The 16,198-nt window shown below is 40.3% G+C and overlaps 1 protein-coding gene across 1 annotated transcript in view; it reads left to right on the plus strand.

Moving 5' to 3' along the window:
* The window catches only part of LOC138982435 (serine/threonine-protein phosphatase 6 regulatory ankyrin repeat subunit A-like), a 72,428-nt gene that overhangs the window by 17,965 nt on the left and 38,265 nt on the right, over window positions 1-16,198 (plus strand). Inside the window, exons 11-17 of the mRNA XM_070355715.1 lie at window positions 9,607-9,675; window positions 10,827-10,967; window positions 12,962-13,073; window positions 13,510-13,575; window positions 14,469-14,544; window positions 15,493-15,618; window positions 16,033-16,120. Coding sequence (XP_070211816.1) covers window positions 9,607-9,675; window positions 10,827-10,967; window positions 12,962-13,073; window positions 13,510-13,575; window positions 14,469-14,544; window positions 15,493-15,618; window positions 16,033-16,120 — 678 coding nt within the window. The remainder of the gene's footprint in view (window positions 1-9,606; window positions 9,676-10,826; window positions 10,968-12,961; window positions 13,074-13,509; window positions 13,576-14,468; window positions 14,545-15,492; window positions 15,619-16,032; window positions 16,121-16,198) is intronic.

Consider the following 16,198-nt stretch of genomic DNA (forward strand, 5'->3'; position numbering starts at 1 on the left):
AGATACATATGCCTGAACATTTATACCATTTTTATTTCACTATTTGTGATGGTAGTGACATACTGCTGAGTTCAGACATGAAACTTTATTATATTGGAGAAATTCCTCCCTTTAGTTCTTTTTACATTTAGTCAAGTTTTGACTCAATGTTTTACCATAGAGGGGGAATCGAGACGAGGGTCATGGTGTATGTGTGTGTGTCTGTGTCTGTGCGTGGGTGTGTGTAGAGCGATTCAGACCAAACTACTGGACCGATCTTTATGAAATTTTACATGAGAGTTCCTGGGAATGATATCCCCGGATGTTTTTTTCTTTTTTTCGATAAATACCTTTGATGACGTCATATCCGGCTTTTTGTAAAAGTTGAGGCAGCACTGTCACACCCTCATTTTTCAATCAAATTGATTGAAATTTTTGTAAAGCAATCTTCGACGAAGGCCAGACTTCGGTATTGCATTTCAGCTTGGTGGCTTAAAATTTAATTAATGACTTTGGTCATTAAAAATCTGAAAATTGTAATTAAAATGTTTTTTTTATAAAACGATCCAAATTTACATTCATTTTATTCTTCATCATTTTCTGATTCCAAAAACATATAAATATGTTATATTTGGATTAAAAACAAGCTCTGAAAATAAAAATTATGATCAAAATTAAATTTCCGAAATCGCTTTAAAAACAATTTCATCTTATTCCTTGTCGGTTCCTGATTCCAAAAACATATAAATATGTTATATTTGGATTAAAAACAAGCTCTGAAAATTAAAAATATAAAAATTATCCTTGTCTGTTCCTGATTCCAAAAACATATAAATATGTTATATTTGGATTAAAAACAAGCTCTGAAAATTAAAAATATAAAAATCATGATCCAACGATCCAAATTTACGTTCATCTTATTCTTCATCATTTTCTGATTCCAAAAACATATAAATATGTTATATTTGGATTAAAAACAAGCTCTGAAAATTAAAAATATGAAAATTATGATCAAAATTAAATTTCCGAAATCGCTTTAAAAACAATTTCATCTTATTCCTTGTCGGTTCCTGATTCCAAAAACATATAGATATGATATGTTTGGATTAAAAACACGCTCAGAAAGTTAAAACGAAGAGAGGTACAGAAAAGCGTGCTATGCAGCACAGTGAAACCACTACCGCGCTGAACAGGCTCGTCAGTTTCACTCCGTTTTGCACAAGTGCGTTCAGTTTCATTCTGTGAGTTCCACAGCTTGACTAAATGTAGTAATTTCGTCTTACGCGACTTGTTTTAGATTGTAAAATGGACAGATCTGTTTGATTTTGGATCTGTGCGCAGCCATTGTGGCAGTTCTCCTAATTCTACAGCTTACTATGTTGTTGTTTCTAAGCTAATTGCCGGCGAGAACTAGTAAAAGTTGTAAAGAGGAACAGAGAGAGATAAATTTGCCTATATGTTTCTCTCTGCCCAGCGTTGCAGACTAGTGCATGCGGTTGATGTTATTTTTCTTTTGTGATGTTACCTCGCGTTGTGTTTTTCCCTATCTCCTAGTGCAATGCAAATCTAACCCTAGTCTATTGCTATCTCTTCGCTTTTCCTAAGATTCCGGCTTGACTGGTCAACAATTAATTCTATAAACTGAACAGGAACTCAATCAACTTGAACACCGATCAAACATGAAGGGAGTCCACACATGGGTTGTAATATTTCGAGCAGGTTTATTTATCAAAACGGTCAAACGACCAGCATAAAATAGTAAGTCAAATACAAATTACATGATACAAAATTCACCTTACAGGCACACGCTTTCGCTCAAGTAAGATGTCATCTAAAATACCTAATCTCCCAACCCCCGAATCTATCTAAGATGAGGTTCTGCAGTCTGACGCCTAGCTAACTAATCCTTGATCCCATACAGGATATGTTTGTTCCCTAACTAGCTAAAGTTTGGGTGTCTAGAATTTCAATGTGGATGCTACTTATTTTTCCTGGCTGCAAACGGAAGAACAGTTCTTTCCTCACCAGGCTAAAGGTTTATTTAAATGGATAGTCTGAGACTTCCTACTGCTATTTTTGATCGTTGAGAAACCCAGGCCTCAGCCCTTATCTCGTCAACGATGTTTTTGGCCCTAATCTCAAAGTACTACTCCTATTTAGGAATCATACAAGGCGAAGTCCGAACCCGACTGCAATGGGTTTAACCGACGCACATGTATGTCCGCTAGGTTTACTGTCGCCTAACTATCTAAATTTGTCGGACCTACCCGGTCCGATTTGGTTTAGTTTCTATCTATCTACGACGATTTTTCTCCTAACCTAACTTTTGGATCGCTCGGAACCAGACAATTCGACTGGCCCGAGTGGTGATGATCGTCCTTTGTATCTAAACGTACTCCTATTCTGCCTATTTGAATGAAAGAGAATCTCAAGATTCTTTACTGCTAGCAATTTACCCTACTCTGTCAAATTTATCCTGCAAAACCTAACGACCTTTCTGCGCTCCGATCTTTTATACCCCTTCTATCCTAGCAACTCTAAAATAATGTCCTGATGTTTCGCATTGGCTAAATTAGCAACAATGGCCGACTCTCTCGCGGGATCATCCGCAGTAAAACATAATCCCTCATTATCCCTACTTTCCCTACAATTACGATGTCCGCAGACATCGTTTCATTAACATTTCAATACACTTGCTTACTCTACAATTTTATTCTATTCAAAAGAGCTTCAATCGCCCATTAGATCAACATTTCGTCTGCTCCGGTCGGCAGACCGTTGTTCGATAGAACACAACTTTCATCGGTCGCTAAGCCGATCGTGTCTCCTACCGAGCATTAAAACGGGCTCTAATGACCCGGGAACATATTTATTATAACATCTCCTACTGCTTAAAACGTTCAACTATTCAACTAACGCTACAATAACAGGTTTGTTAACTTTTCGTCTTATTCCCAGCATCTAACTTGCTGATAAAACAACATGGCGGCCATCGCCCATATCGAAACTACAACTTACTCCTTACGGAAATCCTAACTACCTCATTCTCATGCATTATGACATACGGGGAAAAGCTGGCATTTGCAATGACAATCCAGATTCTATTCTGGATTGCCTTTGCTGCTGCAAACTTTATCGTGTTGACGGCATTCCCGTCACACTCCCCCCAACCCAAATTCTATGTGGTTAATAAAACACATTGAATATAACATTTTATCGATAAAGTTTTACTCAATCGATTCACGAAACAATGTCGTTTCGCTTAACATGTTGCAATTAACAAACCCAACATCAATTCATCTCTAACTACATGACAATGAATAATGAAAAAGGTTACCGGTTTTGAGTAACCAACTTACTGTTTAATACTTATTAAGCCTCCCTGGCTTTAGGCTTTTCTTAATACCGGTTTTGAGTAACCAACTGTTTAATACTTATTAAGCCTCCATGGCTTTACCTTGTCTATTACCGGTTTCGAGTAACCAACTTTCCAACGAACTGACGGGACGGAAAGCAAAGGGATATCGAAGTACCCCTTTCCGCACAGTTCGTTTCGCCGACTTTCGTAGTCTACATCCTACCTTAACACTTCCCCCCTTTCTCATTCATACCACTTCCAATTCCTATCACTCCACTTTCTCTTTCACACCCGCAAACATTTACTTTGAGACAACAAAACATAATCACCTGTGACAGCAACTGACCTATGGTGCCCTTTAATTACATTCGCCCAAAATGTCCTTATTGTCCAGACAAAACGATATGAGAGATTACATCACTTTGACTCTGATAAATGACACTACTTATTACGAACACAAGAACAACTCTAGCAGAATCATACCAGAGTGATAAGCAACCTCGTTGCTCCTCTTTCCGAATGTGACCAAAAGCCAGGAGGTGGCCATGGTGGAGGTCTGACTGGTGGTCTGATTTTACCCGGCAAAACCCACCCTGTCTCCCAAACAAGCTCAACAATGGCTTTTGTTGCTCTTTTGACAATGCCCAGTGTCTCGGCCTTCACCTCGTAACCCTGCTTGAGATTAGTCACGTCACTTGATCTCTCTTCTGTATTTGTAGTCTTTTCTGTCTCTGTCTCAAGTAAAAAGCACCTGTACGAATCATCTTGGTCAGAACCGCTTTGTTCTGTCGTGTCTCTCTGAAAACTGATGCAGTCTTGTGTTTCTCTTTTCTCTGTGGGATCTAACTGTCCCGTCACACTAGCTTTAGTCTCGTTTGTCTCTTGCAAATCTTTATTTTGTACCACAAGGGTACCTTCCCCGTCTACAGTTTCTTGTTCTGCTTCACATGTTTCTCCCACTACAACTCTCTCCCTGGAGTTAGTGCTTTCTTCGGTACTTAGTAGGCCATCATCGACTGGATCAGTTACATCCCTACTCTTGAGTAAGTCAGATGGTCTCTGAGCAACTGATACGTCTTTGACTTGTGTCTGTGATTCCCGTTTATCATCTCCCACCTCTGGGGCTATTGCAACACCTGAAGCATCAAGTTTTGAAATACGTTCAATCAGAAGACCTTTCTTCTCACAACTGCCAAGGGGTGACTCCACCAATTCTGAACTAGTCAAATCCTGCGTCTCCCAAGACGCCTTACCCTGATTCACTAGAACACGTTCTTCCCCCACAACCCCTCTTCCTGATATCTTGGTACAATCTTCCACAACTCTTTCCCCAGAGTTACTATTGTCACCCGTACCCATCACACTGTCTTGAGCCGAATCAGCCACATCCTCACCTTCTGGTGAGGCAGAATTCCTCTGAACAACTGATCCAACCAAAGAACCCTTTTCAAAACTTGCTTCTCTTTCTTGGTTTGCTTTAGGAGACATCGCTTCCTCCTTTCCCATTTTAAACCTGGAACCACCTTTTCCCTTAAAAGGAAATCTGTTGTAACGAACGAACCCCCGTGTTCCATTCCCTTGAGATCTTCTATCGAAATCTCTACCCTTGTTTGAGTTACTGGCCTCACATCCAGCCTCCTTTGGTAAGTTTTCTTTGCCCTCGTGGCTGCTTTCCTTACCCCGTGTTTTCTTGTCGTGACCCTTTATCTTTTCCTCAAAGATTTCCATTGTTTTCTTCATCTGTCTCAGGACAGCTTCCATACTTGTAGTTACGTTCTCGTCCTCTTCCCGTTTGTTTCTTTCTTCCCCCTTTTGCTCATTAAGCAGACCCTCCTCGTAGCTCTGTACTAACTCAGTCTCTTGGGCAAGTTCAATTGCCTCATCGAGTGTCTTTGGCTTCCCATACAACACGTGTTCTCTCATTGCTGCGTTGTCTAACCCCCCGATGAACTTGTCTATTAGGATACCTTCTAGGCCGGTGTTATAGTCTTCGGGGTATGCCTTCTCGGCAAGTTCTTGGATAGACCGTCCAAATTCTTGGATGTCTTCATTTCGCCTTTTTCTTCTATTCTTGAACTCATTCCTGTACATGTTAATGGCGCCTACTGGTGTGAGACATTTAGTTAGCACCCTTTCCAATGACTCGTAGTCTTCTCCATCCATCCCCTTCAACACCCTTTCCACTATCGAATCCGCCTTTCCCTTGAGACACATCCTCAATTGTATTCCCTTCTCCTCATACGACCACCCGTTCCATTTAGCTATTCGCTCGAACTTCCCCAAGTATGAGTTCACATTGGTGCTCCCATCGAACTTATCCGCCTCCGTCTGTCGCCTATGTGTAAAGACTTCTGAGTGCAATTCCCGTCTGACATGACCATAATACTTTTCCGAGGGAACTTGTCTGACATCCCCATAAGAATCTGTACTGCAGTCTCCGCAATCCCCAGACTTTACGTCATGTCTATTGACGTCACCAAATGTTGTACAGTCATTGCAACACTCAGTTTGACCTGTGCGTATTTTGGAACGCGCGTAGTAATCTCTGAAGTCGCATTCTTCATTTCTGTTTGCATGCTCGACATACTCGCGCTGACGATCAAGCTCACTTCTCGTCCTTTGATAGCCATATTCTTGTGAGGAATAAAACCTTGCTTGGCTAGAATGAACCGACGCTTTCTGCGCGTATTGCGGCGCACGATATGTGAAAAGATTTCTTGATTCTCTCTGTGGATTTATGTGATTGTGTTTCGATGTGTCATTCTTCGTTTCTCCGCACGGTAGGAAATCTTCCTGGCATCTTTGTTCTATCGTATCTACTTTTCTGCCAAAAATAGCCCTTAGAACCCCAAATAGCAGGAATAACCCACCCAGATGCACTGCCGGGTACAAATAACTCGACAACATACCCGTTTCATCATTCCCCATCTCGATAAGACCCTCTACTCAGGTTATTTTCTACCTAGCACTTGTAGATCTGACACATCATTCACATTGTTCGACACATCATATCATAATCATACATTCTTTACGCATTTCGCTCCCTCTGTTTGACAGACGCTCAAGTTATACTGGGTTCCTTTTTCTTTCTATGTAACAATTTTAACTATTCTACCTAAAAAGACCTAAGAAAAATAATGTTTGTTCTAAAATTTCGTTCTTGGTCCAATTCTGACCCTTTTTGACCAGTCAAAATTCTATCCAATGGTCACGGCGCCATCTGTGGCAGTTCTCCTAATTCTACAGCTTACTATGTTGTTGTTTCTAAGCTAATTGCCGGCGAGAACTAGTAAAAGTTGTAAAGAGGAACAGAGAGAGATAAATTTGCCTATATGTTTCTCTCTGCCCAGCGTTGCAGACTAGTGCATGCAGTTGATGTTATTTTTCTTTTATGATGTTACCTCGCGTTGTGTTTTTCCCTATCTCCTAGTGCAATGCAAATCTAACCCTAGTCTATTGCTATCTCTTCGCTTTTCCTAAGATTCCGGCTTGACTGGTCAACAATTAATTCTATAAACTGAACAGGAACTCAATCAACTTGAACACCGATCAAACATGAAGGGAGTCCACACATGGGTTGTAATATTTCGAGCAGGTTTATTTATCAAAACGGTCAAACGACCAGCATAAAATGGTAAGTCAAATACAAATTACATGATACAAAATTCACCTTACAGGCACACGCTTTCGCTCAAGTAAGATGTCATCTAAAATACCTATTCTCCCAACCCCCGAATCTATCTAAGATGAGGTTCTGCAGTCTGACGCCTAGCTAACTAATCCTTGATCCCATACAGGATATGTTTGTTCCCTAACTAGCTAAAGTTTGGGTGTCTAGAATTTCCACGGGGATGCTACTTATTTTTCCTGGCTGCAAACGGAAGAACAGTTCTTTCCTCACCAGGCTAAAGGTTTATTAAAGGGATAGTCTGAGACTTCCTACTGCTATTTTTGATCGTTGAGAAACCCAGGCCTCAGCCCTTATCTCGTCAACGATGTTTTTGGCCCTAATCTCAAAGTACTACTCCTATTTAGGAATCATACAAGGCGAAGTCCGAACCCGACTGCAATGGGTTTAACCGACGCACATGTATGTCCGCTAGGTTTACTGTCGCCTAACTATCTAAATTTGTCGGACCTACCCGGTCCGATTTGGTTTAGTTTCTATCTATCTACGACGATTTTTCTCCTAACCTAACTTTTGGATCGCTCGGAACCAGACAATTCGACTGGCCCGAGTGGTGGTGATCGTCCTTTGAAGCTAAACGTACTCCTATTCTGCCTATTTGAATGAAAGAGAATCTCAAGATTCTTTACTGCTAGCAATTTACCCTACTCTGTCAAATTTATCCTGCAAAACCTAACGACCTTTCTGCGCTCCGATCTTTTATACCCCTTCTAACCTAGTAACTCTAAAATAATGTCCTGATGTTTCGCATTGGCTAAATTAGCAACAATGGCCGACTCTCTCGCGGAATCATCCGCAGTAAAACATAATCCCTCATTATCCCTACTTTCCCTACAATTACGATGTCCGCAGACATCGTTTCATTAACATTTCAATACACTTGCTTGCTCTACAATTTTATTCTATTCAAAAGAGCTTCAATCGCCCATTAGATCAACATTTCGTCTGCTCCGGTCGGCAGACCGTTGTTCGATAGAACACAAACTTTCGTCGGTCGCTAAGCCGATCGTGTCTCCTACCGAGCATTAAAACGGGCTCTAATGACCCGGGAACATATTTATTATAACATCTCCTACTGCTTAAAACGTTCAACTATTCAACTAACGCTACAATAACAGGTTTGTTAACTTTTCGTCTTATTCCCAGCATCTAACTTGCTGACAAAACAACATGGCGGCCATCGCCCATATCGAAACTACAACTTACTCCTTACGGAAATCCTAACTACCTCATTCTCATGCATTATGACATACGGGGAAAAGCTGGCATTTGCAATGACAATCCAGATTCTATTCTGGATTGCCTTTGCTGCTGCAAACTTTATCGTGTTGACGGCATTCCCGTCACACTGTGTTTGAATCATTGCCTGATCTTCATTTCATTCAACAATCTACCAACAATCAAAGAAAAAATATCTTTTCAGTTTTGCTTGCGTTTTGATTTTGAAGGCCTTTCTTTCCTCATGGTTGACCACTGTCCATTTCCATGTCTGCGAGTTGATACAGTGGAACCCCTCAAGACCTCCACAAATCTGAGAAAATCAGGTCTAAACAAGTCGAGTAAGGCGAAAATACAACATTTAGTCAAGTAGCTGTCGAACTCACAGAATGAAACTGAACTCACTGCATTTTTACAGCAAGAGCACATACTCGTAGCATCGTCAGTCCACCGCTCGATGCACAGGCAGTGACATTGACAAGAAGAACGGGGTAGTAGTTGCGCTGAGAAGGATAGCACGCTTTTCTTTATCTCTATTCTTTTTAACTTTCTGAGCGTGTTTTTAATCCAAACATATCATATCTATATGTTTTTGGAATCAGGAACCCACAAGGAATAAGATGAAATTATTTTTAAATCGATTTCGGACATTTTATTTTAATAATAATTTTTATATATTTAATTTTCAGAGCTTGTTTTTAATCCGAATATAACATATTTATATGTGTTTGGAATCAGAAAATGATGAAGAATAAGATAAACGTAAATTTGGATCGTTTTAAAAACAATATTTTTTTTTTTAAATTTTCAGATTTTTAATGACCAAAGTCATTAATTAATTTTTAAGCCACCAAGCTGAAATGCAATACCGAAGTCCGGCCTTCGTCGAAGATTGCTGGGCCAAAATTTCAATCAATTTGATTGAAAAATGAGGGTGTGACAGTGCCGCCTCAACTTTTACAAAAAGCCGGATATGACGTCATCAAAGGTATTTATCGAAAAAAAGAAAAAAATGTCCGGGGATATCATTCCCAGGAACTCTCATGTCAAATTTCATAAAGATCGGTCCAGTAGTTTGGTCTGAATCGCTCTACACGCACGCACACACACACATACACACATACACCACGACACTCGTTTCGATTCCCCCTCTCTGTTAAAACATTGAGTCAAAACTTGACTAAATGTAAAAAGGAGGGATACTTAAAATTAGGGTACATTTACAGAGGTTATGAATCGAAAGTCTGAGAAAATGGGGTCCTAAAACTAGTAAAGGGGAAAGAGTCTTAAATTAGGGGTTCTTAAAAGAGAGGTTCCTCTGTAGCAGAAGGTAACAACGCTGACCACGTCTTGTTTCTTGCAGGAAGGTGGAGTGTGTGGAGTACCTGCTGACAGAGGGGGGCGATATCAACCTTCAGGACGCTGAGGGCAGGTATGTCGTCTTAATTATCAGTCCGGAATGACTGACTATCCTATTTGCCATTTTCAATGAGCTATGGACTACTCTGTGAATTCATGCTTACTGCACATTAGATAAGTTGTTTAGCTTGGTTAAAGAAAGGTATTAATGATAATGTTCAGATACCTATCCAGAAAACTGCAGAGGTCACTGTCCTTTTTCTTATTTTGATTTATTGATTTATTTGTGTATTTTATTTAATGATTTATTTAGTAACTTATTTATTATGATCAATAGTGATATTGATAATTTGGATCTTCATTTATCTCACACCTTTGCATTGGATAATGCATATGGTCAGTGTTTGTGTATGTAAGTTATGTCTGAGGCTGGGAGTGTGCTGTTTTAACAAATATCAGAGAGGAATAGAGGTCTGAGTCTAAGAGTTATAGCATCTCTTGCTGTTTGTGACTCATAAACCTATCCAGGCATAGTTTTTATACCCCACATGTACCCATAATATTATGTTCACCACTACAATCAGTCATATAGCAAAGGACATGGATATGCATACATTAACACATTTCTAGACTCTGCTGCAGAAGTGAACCTTCATCTCACGCTCAGCAGTTGAATCAGACAGTTCATTGTGCCAAAAGCACCCCAAGGCTTCCAGAAGCAGTGTTTTTGTTAAAGCTGGAGGATTATCAAATGCAAAAAGGATGTATATCGCACGTTTTTAACCTTCCCCTCTCCCTCTGGGTGCAAGGTATTACTGCTAGTGCTATATACACAGTGGTACCTGCCATGAAAGAACACAATGGGACCAGTCCAAAGTGTTACTACATTGCAAATGGCCTGTCATGACAGGTGTAATTTGGCCAAGATAATAATTAGTAAACAAAGGGACAACAGAAGGTGTGCTTTATTGAGGTGTCTTCTCACAAAAGGGTTCTCACATCAGAGGTACCACTGTATTGAAACTGCTTACATGTGCGATTGTTTGGTCCCATATGATAAAGTAGACAGCTAACTGCCGTGTGATGCATGATTGAGAATCTCTTCCTGCAGGGAAACTTTTGTCAGTTCCTGCAACCAGAAAAGTGAAAATACAGCTGTGGCTAGTGGGAAAAATGTTGTGAATGAAAGAGATCTTCATCTAATTGTAATTTTTTCTTCTTCAGAATACCACTGCATTATGCGGCAGCCAACGTGCACCAGCAATGTGTTCAGATACTACTCAACGTTGGCTCCAATGTCAACTTGACGGATCGCCATGGATGCACAGCCCTGCACTATGCTGCAGCTGCCGATGTTGACGCCAAGTAAGTCAATCGTGCTGACATTTCCCACAGCTGTTGAGACTAGCACTTTATTTTTTTTCTTTATACGCAAATAAAAGAATCTGTGTAGCATAGTGTGAACTAAATGTGTACAGTAAGATATAACTACCTAAGTAAGTGTTCATTTATGAAGTATACTTTTAATTACATCTTTCTCTCTCTTGACCTTTCTCTCTTTTTTGACCCCTCTCTCTTCAGGCCTGGGAATGATACGCCTTTCGTCGTAAATACGACAAATTCCTTTTCTAATTGCAACGAGTTGAATTTCCGCTACGACGAAATCATTGTTTGCAACAACAAAAAAATTAAATTCTCAAACGGTTGCGATTCCTCTTTGGTCCGTTTACGATCATACCGTTCGCTCAAGCTAACAGGCATTTCCGGCCTGAACGCGTCGTTATTACCATGTGCTTCAATCACAGAGTCTTTGCGCCTAGGAAAGATATTTGAAAACTGTGGAAAAAATGGCCTTCAGGACAGATGTTGTGGACCGAGGGGGCACTTTCAGTGATGAAGGAATGCGTTACAAGTAGAATTTGGCGTGGGTCGATCGCGATTTTACATTCGAGAGGCCAACGCAGAAAGATGCACTGGCGTCTCTAAAGAGTAAAAGTGTGTGACTTAGTGTACAGAGGACTCGATATGCTGAGTTTGGTGTTGGATTTTATGCACAGTAGCTTGATTTCACAGGAAAAGAGACAAATGTTTCAAGACATTGTAGGACTTTTTATGCTGAGTTTGGTGTTAGATTTTATGCTTACTACCTGTTCACTGTATGGAGTATGCTGCAAGATCATCTTGTGGTAATGAGCTTTGGATTTTTACTTCCCAGAGCTAGGATAAAAGTATTAAAACATGGGAAGGTTACCTCTTGAACTGCATTTTTCTTTTGATCCTTTCTTGATTGATCTTTACTTTTTGAGTCACTTGAGAAAATGTGACTCTATGTAATCGGTCAGTGTTAGTCTGTCCGGCCGGCCGTAGACACCACCTTAACGTTGGACTTTTCTCGGAAACTATCAAAGCGATCGGGCTCATATTTTGTTTAGTCGTGACCTCCAATGACCTCTACACTTTAACGATGGTTTCGTTGACCTTTGACCTTTTTCAAGGTCACAGGTCAGCGTCAAAGGAAAAATTAGACATTTTATATCTTTTCTCGGAAACTATCAAAGCGATCGGGCTCATATTTTGTTTAGTCGTGACCTCCAATGACCTCTACACTTTAACGATGGTTTCGTTGACCTTTGACCTTTTTCAAGGTCACAGGTCAGCGTCAAAGGAAAAATTAGACATTTTATATCTTTGACAAAGTTCATCGGATGTGATTGAAACTTTGTAGGATTATTCTTTACATCAAAGTATTTACATCTGTAGCCTTTTACGAACGTTATCAGAAAAACAAGGGAGATAACTAGCCTTTTCTGTTCGGCAACACACAACTTAACGTTGGGCTTTTCTCGGAAACTATAAAAGTGACCGGGCTCAAATTTTATGTGAACGTGACTCATTGTGTTGTGAATAGCAATTTCTTCCTGTCCATCTGATGCCTCATATAATATTCAGAACTGCGAAAGTGACTCGATCGAGCGTTTGCTCTTCTTGTTGTGTAAGAAAAGAGCCTCCATGTGCCCTGAAAAATGCTTAAAACGCAAAACATTTCCGGGGGACTTCGCACCCCTGGTCCCCCCACCAGGGATCTGCCCCTGGACCCTGGCCGAGATGTCAGTACTCCCAAACCACTTTTACTAATTCCCAGGCCTGCTCGTGCACACCCCAACGCAACAGAATCATTGACAAGGCAATTGTGGCAGCCAAACAGATAAAGATACACTAACGCCCACACACATATAAACACTCATCTTTAAAATGTAGAGGACGTTGTAAGGTCACAGCTGCAATTAGCATAGCTTAAACATGAATCTGAAAGAGCATTATGATTTCTGAGCGTGATCCTAATTTGCTTGAATTTACAGAGTGGTGGAGCTGTTGCTACATCATGACGCCAGGCCCGGTATCCGTGACAACAAAGGTTACAACGCAGTTCACTACGCTGCCCTCAAAGGACACAGACTAGCTCTGGAAATGGTAGTGGTTTTTTTGCCATATGCTTCCTGCTAGATGGACATTTGTTTTAGTTTTTCATGTATGTGAAACAGAGCTCACCATATAATAGTCATCATTAGCTTTGGCTGAACTGCCTGGCAAAATGGTAGTTCAGAAGCATCACTGAACTTTCCCTGCATTCCTCAATATCAAAATGTACATAAACAAATCGGTGACATAATAGATAATTAGACTGCAAATAATATCATAAAAGTTGGAAGTCGGACACATTTGATTCAACTCTGCTTACGTTTCAAACATATTAGGCTTGTGTTTTTTGTTGTTGATGTTTTGATCTTTTTTTTTTTCTCTTTTTTTTTGGGGGGGGGATTGTCAATGCTTTTCCAAGCTGTGCAGTTCAGTTATTCTTTATAATGCTTCTAAATATATTTACACTGTATTTTATATATGTTTTCAGTTACTGGATGCTGCAGCTACTGACTTGCTAAGAGGAGGGGCACCGTACTCTCCTGGCCACCTGGCAGTAAGTACAATAGCCCCTGGTGTATATGCACATTGGTGCACACCGTCTTTCCGACGGGCGCAGTGGCGTGGTGGTAAGACGTCGGCCTTCAAATCGGGAGGCTGTGAGTTTGAATCCCGGTCGCTGCCGCCTGGTGGGTTAAGAGTGGAGATTTTTCCGATCTCCCAGGTCAACTTATATGCAGACCTGCTAGTGACTTAACCCCCTTCGTGTGTACACGCAAGCACAAGACCAAGTGCGCACGGAAAAGATCCTGCAATCCATGTCAGAGTTCGGTGGGTTATAGAAACACGAAAATACCCAGCATGCCTCCCCCGAAATCGGCGTATGCTGCCGGAATGGCGGGGTAAAAACGGTCATACACGTAAAAATCCACTCGTGCAAAAAACATGAGTGAACGTGGGAGTCTCAGCCCATGAACGAAGAAGAAGAAGAAGAAGGTGGACACATAATTATTGTCTTGCTTGAGGGTGGAGTCTACCCCTGAGGAAAATTAGTAAAAGTGATAAGACACTTGTTTCAATTTTACTTCGTACTCTCAGTGGAAGACTCCATTCTTAAATCTGACACTGCATTCGGCCATTTATTTCTTTATCACTTCAGCCAATCTTAAGCATTAAGTTGGCATAGTCCACCTGAACTGACCGGTATTACTGCTGTTACCATAGAAAACCATTGTTATAGAACCAGAGGCAGGATATACTGCAGTGACTTGAGTTTTATGTTTTTAGTTTGTTAACAGGTTTTAGGTCATATTCAGAGTTAATTTTTAACTGAAAAATAGAATGAGAGTGGTTGAAATGGTGAGTTGTTGAACAGTTTTTGCTGGGCATAATATTTGAACTGAAAACGTAAATGTGTACGATGCAGTAACAAGAGGGGTCATGTTGCAGGCTTACAACGGACACAATGAAGCTTTGCATGTACTGTTAGGCTACATGATGAATCTGGACGTCAAAGATGCACATGGTAGGAGGTCTCTCTCTCTCTCTCTCTCTCTCTCTCTCTCTCTCTCTCTCTCTCTCTCTCTCTCTCTCTCTCTCTCTCTCTCTCTCTCTCTCTCTCTCTCTCTCTCTCTCTCTCTCTCTCTCTCTCTCTCTCTTATTTTACCAGATTTGTCATGTTATTCTTCAGAAAATGTTCTGTGTTAATGTACTCATTTTTATGGACTATAAAGTTATTGTTATTGTGTAATTTGCTTGTGTGAATTGTGTCTCTACCTGTCAAGAACAATACCAATGGGTATAATTAGCAGCAGTGTCTTTTGAACAAAAATATGATAACATTTCCTGAACTACTTTTCATCACAAGTGCATTCCTGTCTATTTACTGGGGCACTGTGTATGTTAATGATTAAAAATAACTTCATAACTCGGCATTTGATAAATGATTACAGCTTTTGTCATTAAACATTGAAAGAAGCATTTATTGGTAAACTTAATTAACAGTGCAACGGACTCATGCGAAGCATGTTTGAATCATCGATGTTCAAATGTTGTGTGGAGTACACTCATTTTTCTGAAAATACGCCATGTTTGTTTGAGAATACTCCAAAAACAAAACGGGGGTTCCCATGTCTGTAAAGAGAAAGGCTACTTGGAAGAAATTCGATTGTGTGTGTAGTTGCCCGTGAAGAACAAGAAGACAAATGTGTCTCAATTTAAATTTTCCTGAAGATAGTATAAATTTGCTTCTTTCGTTGTTTTTAATGGACATGTTTTTAGATTGTAGTGTTGCTTTAAATTTTTTCAATGGACATGTTTGTTTTTAGATTGTTGTGAGAGTATCTATATTGCATGTCGGTTATTTGCAAAGACAACAATACCAGCTCTTTTTTTTTTACCGTCTTTGAACTATTTCTCCTTCTTTTGAACATGGGGTTAAAACAATGGTGTTCAGTTGCCAAGCATGTTACAGGTCGCACCATGTTGGACTTGGCGTGTTTTCGAGGTTGCTCAGACTGCGTGGAGTCTCTACTACTGCAAGGGAGCAAGATCATCACACACGATGATGTCACTCGCAGGACTCCCCTCCACTCTGCAGGTGTGTGTTTGTCTTTCTTTCTTTGTCTGTAAGCGTATATAATGTTGGGGAGGCAAGGATGTCATTCTGCGTCAGCAGTGGGCGAAACACCAAAACCTATTTCAAATTGCTGAAAATGTTAGCGTCATTTTGGAAGAGTTGCCTAAACTTTTTTACAGTGAAAAAAAGGTGACACCAAAGACACGAGAAATTTGAATATTCCTGACATTTTAATTACCATTTTGGCACTTTGTTGGAGAAAATTAATCCTGACAACATCGCTAAGGAGGGTAGATCTTTACAAGCCATGTATGTGATTGTGGCTGTACCTGTGTGATTGTTGGTGAGGTACTGTTTTGCCAAAGATGTTCTCTTATGTGAAATAGTCACCCTTCATGAACATTTGTTTAAAATGTAGTGTTTGCCTGTGTGCAGCTATGAATGGGCACACCAAGTGTCTTCACTTCTTGCTGGAGACAGCAGAAGACAGCAACATTGTTGACTGCACAGATGCTCATGACAGGTAAGACAGCTTTTTTGCTTGCAGTGGAGACTGTTATTGCCTGGTACTGTTGTTTTGTGCACTGTTGACTGAAAATGT

The sequence above is a fragment of the Littorina saxatilis genome, linkage group LG12 (genome assembly GCF_037325665.1).
Source record: "Littorina saxatilis isolate snail1 linkage group LG12, US_GU_Lsax_2.0, whole genome shotgun sequence".
NCBI classification, from domain to species: Eukaryota; Metazoa; Mollusca; class Gastropoda; order Littorinimorpha; family Littorinidae; genus Littorina; species Littorina saxatilis.